The sequence below is a fragment of the Cokeromyces recurvatus genome (genome assembly GCF_025118155.1).
Source record: "Cokeromyces recurvatus strain NRRL 2243 chromosome Unknown BX663scaffold_2, whole genome shotgun sequence".
NCBI lineage: Eukaryota > Fungi > Mucoromycota > Mucoromycetes > Mucorales > Mucoraceae > Cokeromyces > Cokeromyces recurvatus.
The window spans coordinates 477,327-494,885 of NW_026251388.1; the positions used below are offsets into that span (position 1 = coordinate 477,327).

Below are 17,559 nucleotides of genomic sequence, written 5' to 3' on the forward strand. Positions count from 1 at the left end.
AGTTATTAAATAGTGAACACATGTAGCTTAAAATGGTATCTGATTATTATTTCATTACAGTTCAATATACAATCACTTGATATCACATAAGGATATTAATGTAAAGACTAGAGTACACCGGATCAGACTTTATATATTGCTGAATTTTGATATTTACTAAATTAGCAATATGAGATCAAATTTGCTTTTTAACTTTGCTAACGCTAAGTCAGCACCAGGATTTACTACTATATGCTAAATCCTTATTGATTGAATATTTGGAACTTAAGGATACCTATCTCACTGACCCTCCTACGATAATATTATATACAAGTTTCTTGTAATAAATTTAGTATTATTCATGTAGATTTATTCCAAAAAAAACAAGAGTTATATAGGGTCCCCTTCTTTTGTCATTTCTATATTTTAATTGTTTCAATAGTCATCCTCCTTTAACTTGGCCAAAAGCGCACTCTTATTTATACTTACAATACGATAGAGTACAATCCATTTAATATCCTTAATATCCACTATCAATTGTTCGTCTAATATACCAATGAAATGCGAGTATTACAATACAAATCTTGGGTCAAAGTACACCGTGCTAGTGTAACAAGCATTGTGTATAAGGCTTTTATAGATAGATAATAGTCAAAACATATTATTGTTGTATGTGTAGATGAATTTCACACATCAAGGATTATTATAACATAAATGATCCGGTCCGAGCGGAAGTAAAAAATTTTAGTCCAGCGCTCATTATGAACTTGTAAATCAAAAACTACAATACGAACATCTAGTTCCCTATCAATCTCTCTCTCTCCTTTTTTTTTTTTACATTTCTACAATCGTTCCTTTTTTTTTCAAATTACTGTATAATAATTACATTCGTTTATCTGTAAATTGAAGTCATTCCCTCATGGATTCACCTAAAATATCTAATCTAAACATGTCGAAGCCAACGATTGCATCTCGTAGAACTACATTATCTTCTCAAAGATCAATTTCAGTTTTATCTATTAACACAAGCGCTGCACATCATGATTCGGTAAGAAAAAATAAATCGACCAGTAACGTTAATCGATTATACCAACGATCTCTAACTGGATACTGCATCCCACCGTATTCTGCTGAAATTGTTCAGAATAGTATGAGTCCCGAAGAACTTTCAACAAAGATTGCTGATAATTTTCAACAGTTTTCTAATATCCTTACTCAGCTCTCAAGTAAATCAACAACAAAACCAAATAATAATAATAATAATAGTTGCCATTTGCCCTTAATAGTAAATCAAAATGATACCATATATAATACACCGAGCACATCCCCTCATCTCACTAATAGCATGTTCCCTCAAACTTATTATAGCAGTGTAACATTTAGTCCTTTATTCTCACCTCCTCCTACATCTCAAGAACCACGGAAAAAGGAGTTTTTTCAAAGTAGTCACGATTCATTGTCCATAACAAAAGGCATATGCTCTTCACAATTAAATTTGGAAAATAGCGAGGCATCATCATTAAAACTAGTAAGCAGTATCTTGAATAATGAAGAAGGATCTAACAACGATGCATTGGATAATTATGCAGTTTATTTTAAGAATGCTTTGGACAATGTAGGGAACACAACAAGACTCCGACTTATTGCCAAATGGTTCAATCACGCCGCCTCAACTGGTAATATTCAAACCATGCAACAAATGTTGGTAGATATCAAAGTAGATGTAAATTCTTCTGATGATGAAAGAACTAAGATCAATCCACTCATGTATATCTCATATTTTGGATATATTGATTGTCTTAATTTACTATTAAACTATCCATCAATCGAAATAGATCAACAGGATAAAAGTAAGTTGACCTTATACATCTGTCATTGTCGTACGGATTTAAAATTCCGTTCATATTATATGTGTGAAAAAAAAAAAGAAAAAAGAAAGAAAGACTCATTTATATTTGTATATAGAGGGATGGACAGCCTTGATATGGGCAGTTCATGGAGAAAAAGAGGAAGCTGTGCGGATACTGTTAAAGCATAGTGCTAATACTATGTTATTAACAAAGCAAGGCAGGACTGCTGTTGATTATTCAACATCAGAATCCATCAAAAAACTTTTAGGAAAAATAACCGTTACCGTACCTGCATCTAAGATTAATTCTTTTATACAAGAGGATACATCAAGTGAAATAGTTTCTGTACCATATTTGAAGAAAGATGTTGACTTGTATTACAAAATTGGAATCGATGGTTATGATTATTTCTTGGCTCACCAAAAAAAAACCCGAAGCAATATTGATGCTTATTCAAAACCTATCTCTAATGAACTTCAATGTATTCCATCAAGGCCAGACTTTAATCAGCTAATAGAATATAGCCCAAAGTCATCACGACTACAAGAAAATAAAAATTTAGCTACTAAGGCATACATATCACAAGAAGAAGAACAAGATATAAAGCAATGGGAAGATTGTATAAAGTCTTCGTATATATTTTCATGGAACCAATGCTTACCTGATCAAATGCTTGTATTTAGTCAAGATGATGTATATATTATTGTAGAAAGTGCCTTTTATATGGCTGATCCCAAATTGCTAATAAATGAAGGCCCTTTAAGTAATAGACTTTGGCAACCTGCTAACATTATCTTTTTAAGTGCAAGATTTGCTCATTACTGTCATAGTAAAGAATTACTTAATTCATTACTAATGGCAGTTATTAGTAAACTTACCAAGATAATTAAGGTAAGGTTGTTATATATACATCAACAAACATAAACAAACTTATTTTCTTTTCTTTTTTTTTTAAAAAAAAAAATAAAATAAATAAATTATAGACTACTTCTCGTGATATACAATCATTGGCTTTCTGGGTAGCAAATATGTTACAATTATTAAACTATTTAAAAAAAGATCCCGGATTATCAGTGTCAACTCAAGATTCACAAGCAGATATTTCTGATCTTGTTTCGAATGCTTATACGGAACTTCTTACTGAGCTAAAAAGAAAGTTTGACAAGATTTTGGAGCCATCATTGATGGATTATGACTCAATTGAGGAAATGGAACAAATATCGTTTGTCGATAACTGGCAAAGGTTCTTCAAAAGAAGAAATAGTAATAAACGACAATCAGTCTCAAATACTGATGTCAAAACACCTACAGACGAAACGATAGGAAAATTAAATTCATCCATTAATAATACAACGACAAACACTAATCCTTCCGAACAAACGATATCATCTATTGCATCACCTCACTCTATTACAAATTTACTTCAGCAAGTACAATCTATTCTTCAGTCCTATTACATTCCTTCTGCTATCATAATTCAAATCATAAATCAAATCTTTCATTATTTATCAGATGAAGTTTTTAATAGAATTTTAACATACAAAAAATATCTTTGTCGTTCAAAGGCGTTACAGATTCGAATGAATATATCTATATTAGAAGATTGGGTTCATAAAAACAAGCTTCCTACAAATTTAAATTATTGTTTTGAACCTCTCATCCAGTTATTACAGTTACTTCAATGTCTATCACAAATGAATGACGTTACACTCTTTAGCTCTACAGTTGAAACCTTTGACAAACTGAATGCATTGCAAGTTAAAAGATGTGTCCAAAGTTATCGCTATGAAGTCTCGGAAACTAGATTATCGGAACAAATAGAAAAAATGGTGAATAAGGAAGAAAAAAAATATCAAGTTCAATCAAGAACATCTGTCGAAAGCTATAAAAACAACAATATAAATCAAAAACAAAGATCACCAAGTACTTCAAGTTTAAATAGTCTAATTGACGCAGCAATACCTCTGAATAAAAAAATGTCAATAGAAGACAATATATCATTTGCTACCATTAATAATCAACAATTATATAGTAATAACTTGGAAGATAAACAAAGTTCTAGTTTTAAATATATGCTTCCCTCTTGTACAACACCTTCACAAGATTTGACATATAAGCAGGACAAGAATAAAATGATTATTCAAACAGAAGACAATATTATGCTATATTTTGACACAATTTACAAGGAAATTAAGCTAAAAAAACAAGAAGAATTTGATCAGTTAGATAAAATTTTTCCTAGCATTTCTGAAGAATGGCTTTACTATGTGGATAAAAAGATACATGCACGATGATGATAGAATAATATTTGTATGCCAAGTTTAGTAATACATTTATATACAAATATGTATATAAAGCAATTTATTCAAATTTTGCCTTTTTTATTTTATTCTTCATAGTATACAATTAAATAAAAAATAAAATAAAATCAACAAGTACATAGCGATTTAATTATGCTGTAATTGCCCTTGTCATTTCATATGGGAGAAGGTAATGAGACCCCTTTATGAGTCAGAAGAAAAGAGGGAATCAGAAATAGTATGAGTATACTAGTTCACTACGGGGACAATTAATTCATTAATTTTGACACCAGAAGGAGGAAGAGTTTGATGAAATAAATAATTTATTTTATGTAAAATTATACAAATCGTTAAACAACAAACTAACCAAGAAGAAGCTGATTATGAAGACTTTGGTTTCTTTAGAATTAGTTAGTTGAGGGAAGAGGAAAACGGAATGGTAAACATGAATAGTATTTGGAGTTGATGGTGCATATGGAGACATTTAATAGAGTGATTGAGAAGAATGTAAACCGAAATTGGATCAATTTTGTGTCTTATCATTGCCTGGGCAATAATCCTTCGATTAGCTCCCCTTTTCTCCTTCCCCTTGCTTACTATAGTTACCTTTAATTCTAAGGTATTTTTTTAGTATCCTTTTTCATTGATGAACTAAACTAGGAAATCTTGATGTAATTCATATCTTGTATCCAACTTGGGAGTTTTTAAAGGTTAAATAAAATTATTGTCTATTTGTAATGTTAATTTTTTTCCTCTTTTTTTTTAGAAACAAACAAACAAGCAAAAAAAAAAAAAAAAAAAAAAAAAATGCTACGACTTTATGCTAAAATTCTACTAAACATATACAACAGAAAGGCAGCATAAGAAGGCTACTTCAAACATTAAGTAAAACTATCATGTTGCACCTTACAATATAAGGCACACTATATAACAACATTATAATAGTTTTATCATCCTCTTACATTGCACAATGAAGTTATAAGCTTATAAAATTGTGAGATGTATTACCTAAGCTTAATTGTATAAAGATAAACGTCTTTTTTTTTTAAAAAAAAACAAGATAACTATCCTAGCAAGCTAGATGGCCAAAGCATAAAGTGAATCTGTGTATTTGAGATATATTTAAACTAATAAACTCATTAGTTTCTATCCATTTTTTTTGTAAATATTAGAATGAGGTTTAATTTGAAACGATGTTATAATAAATAAGCTTAGAATGCGACGATTTAGTTAATACATATCCTTACCAATGAATATAATCATTTATAATTAAATTTTTTTGCATGATTATATCTTTTTTAAACTTAAATTAAGATTCAAAAGCATATCCATGCATAAAATATGCTGCCATCATATATAATTCCTTTTTTATATTTGTTATTTCTGAAATGGACGTACCTGAACGACAGCCACACACTCCATCACACCTCCAAGGGAAATATGAGGTCTGAAGAGACACTCCAGGCGCTTGGGGCCCAGCCATCTCACGGCCGTGGAATGGCCGGTTGATGAGCATAAAGAAAAAATATATAAATTGCAATTTTTTGCAGCCCTTTTTATACCTTTTTTTTTTAAGGAGTAAGGAGTTCTTTATTTAAGGAGTATTATTTTATCCAATTAATTTGCTCGTATTAATTGCGTCTTCTTTTATTTATGAACATGTGCGTAGTACAATAAGTGTAACATCAATGGGCAATTCCTTTAAATAAAGGCTCAGTTTTTAAAAATTCTGAAAGGGAGGCCTTTTTTTTTTTCTTTTTTTTTTAAAAAAAAGAACTCTATAAGGGTGACTTTTATTTTCTCAAAATGCGATTTTAGATAAACCAAAGGGCAGATATTATTCTTTACTTACCAAAGTTAAATGAGTACATATTTTTTTTATGAGGATGGGTAGGGGAAAATTATTAATGAAGAAGAACGCGATGTAATGGAATGGGAAGAATAAATAAACCCCTTCCATTTAGAAACGTTAGAACCCGCCTTAGGTTTTAATGTGAAAAAGCAAAACTTAGAGCTAAAGTCGACTAACAAAGGTTTGGATACTGAAATAGGGGAAAATGCTGTCAAAGTAAAGAACAAAAGTAAACACTATAAAAACTACTCCTATGATCGGAAGCTACTTTTTGTCTATTACAACAGGATAAAATTGTTTAAATCTAAAAGGACAGCACAAAAATGGACTAAGAAATTCAAAGATTGGATCATCTTTGAAAAACGAACCAATACCGTTAATAAACCAGCGGGACAGCTTGAAAAGAGGCACAAGATCTATCTTTTCAGTTTTTATGATAGCCATCCTCAAGCCAAAGTCACAGATGTAGTTGTTTCGATTACTGAGAAATTTGAAGGGCTTACACTGAAAGAAACAAGTGTCAAGAGCTTCTTGAAAACTAAATGCTACCTTTTATCCAAAAAAAAAACATTCATTATCCAGCTCCTAGAAATGATCCAACCAAAATTGCAAACTGCAATAATAGCATGGGTAGAAAAGTGGAATAAAATAGATATGAATTACCTCAAAAGTTGTATTTTTTTTTTGATGAATCATGTTTCAATATCAATATAAGATCTCCAGGATGATGGTTTATTAAAGATATACTAGCTATTGTGGTCACTCCTAGTACCAGGGAAGTATCGCATACGGTTTTGAGGGATGTAATTTTAGCAAAATATGACGTGCCAATGGAGCTTCGGAATCCTCAGAATCACTCATTAGAAAGAATAAAAATTGATATCTGTAATCGCAAAAAAGGAAAGCGCCATATAAACTAAAGAAGCCTATCTCCAAAGGTACTATCACAGACCACTATATGAATTTTATTCAAAAAAAAAAAAATGGATAAAATAGATTGCATCCTGGAAATGGAACGATACGGTATAGTAAAGAATAATGCACCCATTCATACCATTAATGAAATTGACGTTATGGTAACAGAGAAAAGATATAAGCGCGTTTATTTCCTTCCTTATTCATCTGAGCGTAACCCTATTGAGTAATTTAAGTCCATAGTTAAAATAAGGCCAAACGTAATCGATTTCAGAACAAGAAAGATTTATTTATAAGAATAACTAAGACACATAATACTGTTCCTCCCAAGCGTTTGTTTAGTACTCAGTAAATATATTTAAAGAATGATTGAAGGATAATCTAATTTAATAAAATTCTCTATACTTTTGGAAAAAAAAAAAGAGAAAAAAAATACCAATTAGGATTTAAAGAAGCCGCCCTTTGAGACTTCAAAAAAAAAAAGCCGATTCAAAGAACAATTCACCTCTAGTAACTCTTATTATTATGAATTAATGAAGTATTTTTTTTCTTAAATTTTAATTCTAGATAGATTTACTCAAGGAAAACAAACACAAATAATTTCTTGATATTTCGTACAAACTCAAACTTATAAATGTTTTTGTTTGATTCTTCAATGTGTTCCACTATTTTCTAGAAATAGCATAATATTAATATTTAATTGTAAGCATTATATTTTAAATAGAATTATTTCTCTGTAATAATTTTATTAATAAGAAAGAGGATATATGTTTATGATTATAATAGTAAGTATTAAATAGTTTTTTTTTTTTTTTTTTTTTTTTTTTTTTTTTTTTTTTTTTTTAGCTTTATATTAAAATAAATAATGTTTGATTTTGTTTTTTCTTTTTTGATAAAATTTTAATATCTCTTAAATAAATAATGGTTACTGTTATCTATACGACTTGTTTGCTCTAACTTAACCGGTTTAATATAAAATTTTGATGATTCAGTATCAAGAGATTGTCTATTTGCATCATTTTTTAATAATGCTATCGGTTTTGTCACTATATTCGACACATCAGGCTTATGTAATGGCTTAGGGAATTGTTTACATTTGAGAAATTTATAGCCAAGTGACAGATCCTTTTGTAAAGCATCCTGTCGAAGACATTTTTCAGAGCAATATAGAGAATCCTACGTAGAGTATTGTAACATAAGCTTATTATATGGTAAGCATACTTTGAAAAGGCCTTACTGAATTTTCCGTAATAGCATTATCACAATAAGTACACCAATTTAGATCAGTCATTATATATGTTTATAATAATTTTACAAAAAAAAAAAAAAAAAAAAAAAAAAGGGAGAGAGAGAGATAAAAAATGAAAATAAAAGGAAAGAATATATTATAAATTGCATAATTTTTTTTTTTTTTTTTTACATGATATTAACACAGGACCAATAATCATGTCAAATGCCCTGAATGTCAGCTTTAGGAAATATGTTTCACATATAAACAACGCTTTTTTTTTATAATTCCGAATCGTCACCTTCGTCAATTTCCATTAAGATATGCTCTAATGTTATTCCATCGCTATCACTAATATTATCCAAATCGTCGTCATTTTCTTCATCATTGTCTTCTGATAGACCTCTGTATGTCTCTTGATTATGATTTAATCTACGCATTCGACGTGCCCTACCCCATCTCGATAAGGAAGCAATCATACTTCTTGTAATGTAGATGTTCTCTTCAATGCTTTCGTTATTTTCATTATTATTTTCTACAATACGTTGTATATCATACATAAGCGATGAGCTTGAATAGGATAATGGATTATTTGGTTCTAGTTTAGCAGAAGTCAGCCTTGGTCTAGAGGTTGGTGTATATATTTTAGCTGTTGAATCAATGCCTGATATTGCTAAAATTGGTAATTTTGGATGACCCTAAATCAAAGATATTTATATTCTATTTATATTAATTATAGCTATTTGTATAATACCTTTGCTACATTAACAATTTCATTATCCGCTTTTAATATTTGAACTATTTTTGATGTATCTTTATCCCAAATAAATAAATGACCACCATCACTACCAGATATTATATATTCATCACGGAGTCCGTAAAAATCAACATCTTTAATGGTCTGTTTATTCGAAAAAAAAAGAAAGAGAGAGTGACAGATTAGTCATATCTTGATTATACACACACACACACACATGTATATATATATTTCTGTATACCTCAATATTACAATGCCCCTTATATTGCTTCCTTGGCTTTACAACGCCTACATGGGTCTCGAAATTTTGTCTCATAATTTCTTGAAAGACTGTTAATTCTTCTAAATCTAAATCATAATTATCATTATCTTCGCTCATCATTCTTCTTCGATAAAGATTCATAATATGTCTATCCATAAAATTTGTATACATTACAAATCCATTGCTTTCACTACTACTAGAACTAGTATTTATACTATTATCATCTTCTTCTTCTTCTTCATTTTCTTCTTGTTGAAAATTTAAGAATTGCCTCAGATCATTAGGACTGTATAAAGTTATATACAATAATTGGATCCATGTATGACGAATAGTGTGTGCTGATAAATCTTCAGTAAAATTCGAATTATAATTTGGTATAGCTATTCCTTCACATGTAAATGTACTATCCAAATCGGCTTTAAAAGTTTTCATCATTATTAAATATATTTCATCTAACTGATATGAATGCATGCTATTTGTCTGTAAGGGAGCATTTGATGTTGAAGCCTCAGCTTCTTGTGATGACAGCTGATGTGAAAATAATTCTATAGCCTTATTTAAATAATAAGAAGCCTTTTGTAAACACAGTTTACGATGTGAGAATGAATTTCTAGTCTCTCTTAATATCCAATATGCTATAGATAAACACCAGAAAGCTTGCCATGTTTTCACATGCTCTAATAGCTGTTCAGCTTTGCTCATATTTTCTTTGGACGTGTTTAAGATTTTAACTACAGGGATAAGATGATTATCACCTGTTATTTGTTCTTCGTCTTCATTCACGGTACCATCTTGGTCAGTATTATTATTATCTTCAGATGTATGGCGTTGATAGGAATAAAGTACAGCACGTATAATTAATATGCATGCATCACCTATAGCAGCATCAATAGAGTTATCTGATTTATTATTTTCAAGGTAATTCTCTAAATCTTTAATAACTCTTGAAGTTTGTTGAAAATTATGTTCAAAGTAAAACTGAGTAATAATGTCAGTCCATAAGGATTTCTTTTGCTTTGTGTTTGATAATTCATAAGTCTCGCAAGTCGTATGATCTGCATTTTGTACATTATTCTCATTATTTAACCTATTTTGTGCTACATCAGAAGCGAAAGTTGTGCTTGATACGTAGGAAGATTCTTCTGGAGAATCATGAATGTTGAATAGAAAGATACCATTTGAAGACCAACTTCCAATGAGCTATGAATAATATATGTATCAATAAGAGACTACATGTTTACTATGATAAATCATATTTACCTCAGAGCTATTATATCTACTAAATTGACAAGCTGTAATGTGTTTACTTGTTCGGTTAATACCATCCACTGAATGCGAAAATCTTTTTACGCATCTTAAAGAACCCATGACATTTGTCGTGTTATTTGTTCTTACTGTCTGTTGTGACCAAGAAGAGCCCAGCATTCTTCTATCATGAAGATAGATATAATCATTTAAACCGGCCACTGCAAAATAATGAGGAAATAGCTTATTAATTGACATACTATTCAATTCAATATTGTATTTGCTATAATCAACAATTGGAGGGGGACATCCTTTCAGTACATTATCACCTTTTGGAAGTGGAAATTGACGTGCAGGTCTACTTTGTGCATAAATAAATGATCTTATATTATGTTTGGAGCATTCATGTGGTACTCTTCGATCAAAATGTCTTACGGTACCTATAAGAAAAGAAAAGAAAAAGTCATTTTAATTATTGTTCAACTATTTTGCTTATATATATATATGTATAAAAAGTAAAATAAAGAATATAAATGTATGCAAATGTAAAGCAACCTTTATTTCATTTTTTTCATTATTTTATTTTATTTTTTTATTTTATTTTTTATTTTATTTTTTTATTTTATTTTTTTATTTTATTTTTTTACCTTACCATCTTGAGAGCAAGTAAGAAATTCAAATGGGTTATTTTCATAAACACATACTTTTTTTAGTTGGTCACTATGACAAACATACATTGAATCTAAGGGTAAACTAGGATTGTTTAAGTCAAAAATACGAATTTCTGAATCTCCAGCGCCAGATATAATGATATTATCTGATGTCTCTGGCATAAACTTGGCAGAAAAAATATTTGCAGTATGACCTATTATAAATAGTGTTAAACTGTCAAATTCATGATAAGCATATTTGTATTTTTATATGAATATTTATACCTGTATTTATTGAATGTACAAGCTTATAATCCTCATATGTAAAATAGATATTCAGTTTTGTATCATCTGAGCCTGTTAATAGCTTATCTCCATCTTTTGACCAACTTTAATAAAATGGTTAGTTAAATAATAAATTATGATATACATATATGTCCATGCTTTATTTTATTTTATTTTATTTTACTATAATGTATTGATACAGCCTGTATGTCCCGGTAATTCTTTTGCAAGTGCCATTTTTGCCATTAGAAATCTGTCTGAATATACATCGGCATCTTTTATTACATTAACAAAAAAATAGAACGAGAAATGAGATGTTTAGTATACACTTTAACAAAATGAAACGAACCTGTTAATCGTCTGTTTATTCTATTCACCTTTTCTGTTCCATAAATTCTTCTTTCATACAAATATCTATTAATATTTAATGCCATAATATCTTTTGTTATAAAAAAAAAAAAAAAAAAAAAAATATAAAAAAGAAATTTGCATAAAACAAAGTTTCACTAGGCTTTTCTCTTTTTTTTTTTATCACAACTGTGTTTGAATTCTATTAGAAGTAGAGTGGTCCGTTTTTCCTGCTCTTTTTTTTTTGGGTTTTTGTTTTTATTTTAACATCTTATTTTACATAAAATGTCCTTAGCACAATGGAGACAATTTAATTTTTTTGATAAACAACAAGCTACTGACCCTAATGACAAAACTAAAACACCCGCTATTTTTCAAGTAAGCTAAGTTATATAAATACATACACATATATATATATATATATTTTTTTTTCATCATCAAGAACTAAAAATTATAAAGAAACAAGACATTTCAGTATTTGCAACGGGACATGGATATATTGCTTTGTCTGATATCCTTTTATTATTATCTAAATCAAACTTTAAATAGTTTTTCTTTTTAATTAATAACTTCTGCATTTGTCCTTAACTCCCCTTTTTTATATTTTTACATTCTACAGGTAGCATTTATATAGTTGATCGCTCCTTTAAAACACAAAAATTCCTTGCATATGATGGAGGAAGAGTAACTCATTTGAAGCAATTAAAACAAAAAAATATACTTCTATCTGTTGGTGTATGTATTTTTATAGAAAAAAAAACACACAGAAAACAAAAAGTTGCTGACTTGTTTTATGATTAGGAAGAAGATACTGTTTCAGGTACTCCCATTGTTAAGTTTTGGGATATGGATGCTTTAAAGCCTATTGCAAGTAATGATGATATTATTGCACCCACCTTAATTCGAACAATCAAGATTCAACATGGAGGGAAACCATATCCAGTAAATTATATATTGATATATGTATACGTATATATTACTGTAATGAATAACGTAACATATTTTGATTATATAAGGTATCTACATTTGCTATATTGGAAAATATGTCACAATTGGCCATCGGTTTAGCCAACGGGGTAGTTATTTTAATTCGTGGAGATTTATCTAAAGATAAAGCAATAAAACAAAAAGTTGTTTATGAAGGAGAAGAACCGATTACAGGACTTGGATTTAGAGAGCAAACAAAATCGACTATCCTATTTATTGTTACTACAAGTAATATCATGTCTTATAATACAACAGCTGTCAAACCTACTGTAGTAAAGTATATTATAAAGAGGAATAATAATAATAAAGATGGTTTACTGATATATAATACGTGTAAAAAAAAGACAATTTTGGATGAGCAAGGATGCGGCTTAGGATGTGCTGTAATGAATGATCAACAAGAAATGGTTGTAGGCAGAGATGAAGCTATCTACTTGTATGATCCAACAGGAAGAGGACCTTGTTTTGCCTATGATTCGCCCAAATTTTCACTTACTTGGTTTAAGTCAAATTATTTAATTATTGTTTCACCACCTATAACTACTTCAACTCATTTCTCAACTGGAAATCGGTCTCCATTCAATTTTAGTTCAAAGAGAATCTCTGCTAACGAATTAACTAAAATTGCTATCTTTGATACAGCAAATAAGTTTGTAGCCTATGTTGGTACTTTTGTAGGAGGAATCCGTGGAGTATTTTGTGAATGGAATTCTATTTGGGTTGTTGGCATGGATGGCAAGGTAAAAAAAAAAAACATTATGGTTTTATTTAACCTACCTTCTTCTCTATTTTATAGCTTTATTGTTTAGAGGAGAAAGACACACCCACAAAATTAGAAATATTGTTCAAATTAAATCTATATGTTTTAGCTATTAATTTGGCTCATATGCAAAAATATGATGATAGTAGTATTGCGGAAATATTTAAAAAGTATGGTGATCATTTATATAATAAAGGTGACTATGATGGATCTATGGAACAGTATATTAGAACTATTGGCCAATTAGAACCCTCTTATGTCATTCGAAAGGTATGAATGTAGATATATATTTGTTATATAAAAATGTTTAACAGTAGTATATATGAATGTAGTTTTTGGACGCTCAAAGAATATACAATTTAACAAATTATCTTCAAGAATTGCATTCTAAAGGCTTAGCAAATGCAGATCACACCACACTTTTGTTGAACTGTTATACCAAGCTTAAAGATGTTTCTCGACTAGATCAATTTATTAAGGTATGTGTATACAAGTACACAAATATAAGTAATAATAATAATAATAATAACAATAAAGCAATATAATGTCAATAGGCCGATACAGATTTAAACTTTGATTTGGAAACTGCTATCAATGTATGTCGACAGGCTGGATACTTTGAACATGCAGTCTATCTTGCAGAAAAGTTTCAAGAGCATGATATGTACTTGGATATAATGATTGAAGATATAAAAAATTATGATATGTCTTTAGCCTATATTAAAAAATTAGGCCCTTATGAAGCAGATAAAAATCTTCAAAAGTATAGCAAGATATTACTAACTCATTTGCCTAAGGAGACAACTCAATTATTGATTGAACTTTGTACGGGTATATTACCATTAGCAGCTTCTAATAATCCAGCTACAACTTCTGGAACAAAATCTCCTGCACCTAGTGACAATACAAGAGCACTTTCCAACTTGCCCTTTAGCGGTCCTAGCGCAACAGATACAGCTTCTATATTTTCTAATCATAGCACCCCTAATGGTACTCTATTGTCATCTGCTCTAGGAAAAACACTTTCAACTAAAAATGTATCGAATCGACTTGGATATTCTCCTCCTTCACCTCGCAAATTTATGTCAGCCTTTGTTGATCATCCTGACTGTTTGAAAGTATTTTTAGAAGCAGTATTTAAAAGGCTATGGGGCGCACATATAACTTCTTCTCCAACAACAATCTCTTCTCCCACTTCTAATGATACAGCAGTGACATCTACAAAAGGAGATCAAGGAGAAAGACAATGGTCTGCTCAAGAGCAAGAAGAACGTAAAATGATTTGGAACACTTTATTGGAACTTTATCTAATGGATGATGATGAGTCTCTATCAGCTCAGGACAGACAACGTCGTAGAAGAGAATGCCACCAAAAGGCTTTAGCTTTATTACATGATGATAGCGTACAGTATGATACCAACCAGGCATTAGTTCTTTGTCAATTGAAACAGTTTGATGAGGGTATTGTTTATTTATATGAAAAGACAGAAATGTATACAGATATATTACGTTATTGGATGGATAAAAATAATACAGATTGTGTTATTGAATGTGTTAGAAAATATGGGTAAAGAGGGGAAAAAAAAGAATAAGAACATAATAACTAGATGTAGTAACTTACTATTTTTTTTTTTTTTTTTAGTCCTAAAGATTCATCATTATATCCAATGGTCTTGACTTACTTTTCTTCTACACCTGAAGTATTAGGGAGATCAACTCCAGAATTATTATCTGTTATGAAGCATATTGATGAACAGGATTTACTACCACCTATTCAAGTTGTGCAAGCTTTATCAAGATCTAATGTTGCAACAATTGGCTTATTAAAGGAGTATATTGGAAGAAAAATCGAGCGTGAGCACCAGGAGTTAAAGCAGGTATAAATCTTAGTCATTAAATATAATATATGCATATATGTAGTTATTGTTTTATATTATAGAATGAAGAACTGATTGAAAGTTATCGTGAAGAGACTGCAAAGAGAAGAAAAGAAATAGAAGAACTTCAGACAAGGTATAACAAATTCAATCTCATAATATTCAAATTATTTATATATTATATAGTGCTCGTATCTTCCAAGTACAAAAATGTTCCGGATGTGAAGGTAATTTGGATCTTCCAGCTATTCACTTTTTATGTAAGCATTCATATCATCAACGGTAAGTAATCCGTCTTGTAAATCAGAAAACAAATAGAAGTTAATGTTGAATGTTTAGTTGTCTTGGCTATGATGATAAAGAGTGTCCTCAGTGCGCTATTCAGCATCGTATGATTACTGAAATAAGAAGAACACAAGAAGCTAATGCTGATAGACATGATCTTTTCTTTGATCAATTAGATCATGAAGAAGATGGATTTGAAGTGATTGCAGACTACTTTTCAAAGAATACCATGACTTTTGCAAAGCTTATTGATTAAATAATAAAACAACTTCTTCCCTGACCCTGTCATTTCCATCAATTAAATTTCAGCCCTTGTGAGTGTTACACGCCTTAATTATTAGAAGTTTTGTTAAAAGAAAAAAAAAAACCCCCACTAGTATTACCATTTTCCTATAACTGCTTCCTCCTCTCAGCTCTTTTTTTTTTTCTTATTGTTTAAAGTTTCACTTTTATATATATATATATATATATATATATATGATTCGTTCAACATTACAACGATCTATACTTGGATTGAGTCGCATGATTCGTCCATGTCAACAATCCCGAACTTTTTTAACTAGCCATCATCATGCTTACATGAATCATTCATGTTTAAGTAATCACACTCGATCTTTCCAGTTATCATTCCAACAGTTGCGACAGCCTCAACGTTATTTGACTACGACAGTTGCTACGACAGCTACTACTGTCACGAAGCCTGCTGTTGCTTATTGGCTTTATTTTAATGCCAGTATGGTCTTTACGATTGTTGTTGTAGGTGGTTTAACCCGTTTAACTGAAAGTGGGTTATCTATTACAGAATGGAACGTTATCTCGGGTATGAAACCTCCTAGATCAGAAATGGAATGGAATGAAGAATTTGAAAAATACAAGCAATTTCCTGAATATAAACTGTAAGGATATATGTATATAGTATGATGTTTGATCATTTAATGCAACTTTTTTTTTCTTCTTCTTCTTTAAAAAAAAAATGAATAGATTAAATCGACATATGACTTTGGAAGAATTTAAGAATATCTTTTATTGGGAATGGTCTCATCGTATGATTGGCCGATTTATCGGCGTTTCTTTCATTCTGCCTGGTCTTTATTTTGCTTCTAAGGGGCATATGTCAAGACGAGTTGCCAAGCAAACTTTGGGAATTACTTGTTTATTAGGATTTCAGGTAAGCTTAAAAGCTTTATTAATATTATTATTATTATTATTTACTATGTATGTTACGTACATCGTACATATACATATATGAATAGGGTTTTATGGGTTGGTATATGGTAAAATCAGGACTTTCAGAGGCATTGATGAAGGAGCCAGGCACAGTACCACGTGTAAGTCAATATAGACTGACAGCACATTTAGCTACAGCCATTGCTATCTATGCTAGCACCATCTTTGTTGCAGCCGATATAATACGTGAAAATAAATTAGTCTCTGGAAGATATGGTCAACAGACTGCTTCCATGTTAAACAATCCCGTCTTGAAACGCTTTAGAATCGCAACACATACTTTAGGTGCCCTTATGCTTGTGACGGTATTATCGGGAGGTCTAGTAGCTGGTTTAGACGCGGGCTTGATCTATAATGAATTCCCCTTTATGGGTGAAACTATCATCCCACCACTTAAGGAACTTTGGTCAGATGATTATGTAAAGCCTCAGGATCATGGGAAATGGAGAAATTTGCTTGAGAACCCTACTACCGTACAATTTGATCATCGTACCTTGGCAGAGACAACGGCTACATTCACTACAGTTTTGTGGTTGTACTCTAAAAAGATTCCTTTACCCAAGAATGCAAGAATAGCTGTCAATATAATGATGGGTGCTCTTCTCTTGCAGGTCTCCCTCGGTATCTCCACTCTTCTCTATATGGTACCTATTGAATTAGCAGCTGCTCATCAAGCAGGTGCACTTGCTCTATTAACTTCAAATTTCTGGTTAATTCATGCATTACGTCGTGTTCCTCTTTAAAAAAAAAAA

At 30.4% G+C, this 17,559-nt stretch overlaps 7 protein-coding genes across 7 annotated transcripts; 5 read left to right on the forward strand and 2 right to left on the reverse strand.

Annotated features, from left to right (window-relative positions):
* Positions 1-806: 806 nt before the first annotated feature.
* BX663DRAFT_494497 (DIL domain-containing protein) lies at positions 807-4,293 on the forward strand. The gene is made up of 3 exons (XM_051525505.1): positions 807-1,829; positions 1,945-2,720; positions 2,813-4,293. Exons 1-3 carry the CDS (start codon positions 899-901, stop codon positions 4,121-4,123), a joined length of 3,018 nt encoding a protein of 1,005 aa, XP_051386995.1. The 5' UTR covers positions 807-898; the 3' UTR covers positions 4,124-4,293.
* A 1,901-nt stretch (positions 4,294-6,194) lies between these two features.
* Positions 6,195-6,695, forward strand: BX663DRAFT_426714 (uncharacterized protein; the record flags this gene model as incomplete). The annotated part of the gene is made up of 1 exon (XM_051522565.1): positions 6,195-6,695. A coding segment is annotated over one exon (501 nt), but the record flags the coding sequence as incomplete, so codon positions are not given.
* BX663DRAFT_494505 (uncharacterized protein) lies at positions 6,478-7,484 on the forward strand. Its single transcript, XM_051525506.1, has one exon. The coding sequence runs from the start codon at positions 6,965-6,967 to the stop codon at positions 7,124-7,126; it is 162 nt and encodes a 53-aa protein (XP_051386997.1). The 5' UTR covers positions 6,478-6,964; the 3' UTR covers positions 7,127-7,484.
* A 258-nt stretch (positions 7,485-7,742) lies between these two features.
* On the reverse strand, positions 7,743-8,223 carry BX663DRAFT_494506 (uncharacterized protein). The gene is made up of 2 exons (XM_051525507.1): positions 8,134-8,223; positions 7,743-8,072 (listed from the first exon to the last, which is right to left on the reverse strand). Exons 1-2 carry the CDS (start codon positions 8,185-8,187, stop codon positions 7,797-7,799), a joined length of 330 nt encoding a protein of 109 aa, XP_051386998.1. The 5' UTR covers positions 8,188-8,223; the 3' UTR covers positions 7,743-7,796.
* Positions 8,224-8,238: 15 nt separating this feature from the next.
* BX663DRAFT_494511 (WD40-repeat-containing domain protein) lies at positions 8,239-11,782 on the reverse strand. The gene is made up of 8 exons (XM_051525508.1): positions 11,673-11,782; positions 11,508-11,598; positions 11,324-11,427; positions 11,041-11,253; positions 10,404-10,828; positions 9,123-10,343; positions 8,879-9,025; positions 8,239-8,822 (listed from the first exon to the last, which is right to left on the reverse strand). Exons 1-8 carry the CDS (start codon positions 11,755-11,757, stop codon positions 8,406-8,408), a joined length of 2,703 nt encoding a protein of 900 aa, XP_051386999.1. The 5' UTR covers positions 11,758-11,782; the 3' UTR covers positions 8,239-8,405.
* An 811-nt stretch (positions 11,783-12,593) lies between these two features.
* On the forward strand, positions 12,594-16,020 carry BX663DRAFT_494525 (uncharacterized protein). The gene is made up of 9 exons (XM_051525509.1): positions 12,594-12,930; positions 13,003-13,398; positions 13,455-13,688; positions 13,751-13,897; positions 13,973-14,985; positions 15,061-15,295; positions 15,358-15,431; positions 15,482-15,577; positions 15,635-16,020. Exons 1-9 carry the CDS (start codon positions 12,715-12,717, stop codon positions 15,834-15,836), a joined length of 2,613 nt encoding a protein of 870 aa, XP_051387000.1. The 5' UTR covers positions 12,594-12,714; the 3' UTR covers positions 15,837-16,020.
* Positions 16,004-17,557, forward strand: BX663DRAFT_494527 (cytochrome oxidase assembly protein-domain-containing protein). Its single transcript, XM_051525510.1, has 3 exons — positions 16,004-16,476; positions 16,562-16,748; positions 16,834-17,557. Exons 1-3 carry the CDS (start codon positions 16,058-16,060, stop codon positions 17,548-17,550), a joined length of 1,323 nt encoding a protein of 440 aa, XP_051387001.1. The 5' UTR covers positions 16,004-16,057; the 3' UTR covers positions 17,551-17,557.
* The last annotated feature ends 2 nt before the right edge of the window (positions 17,558-17,559 follow it).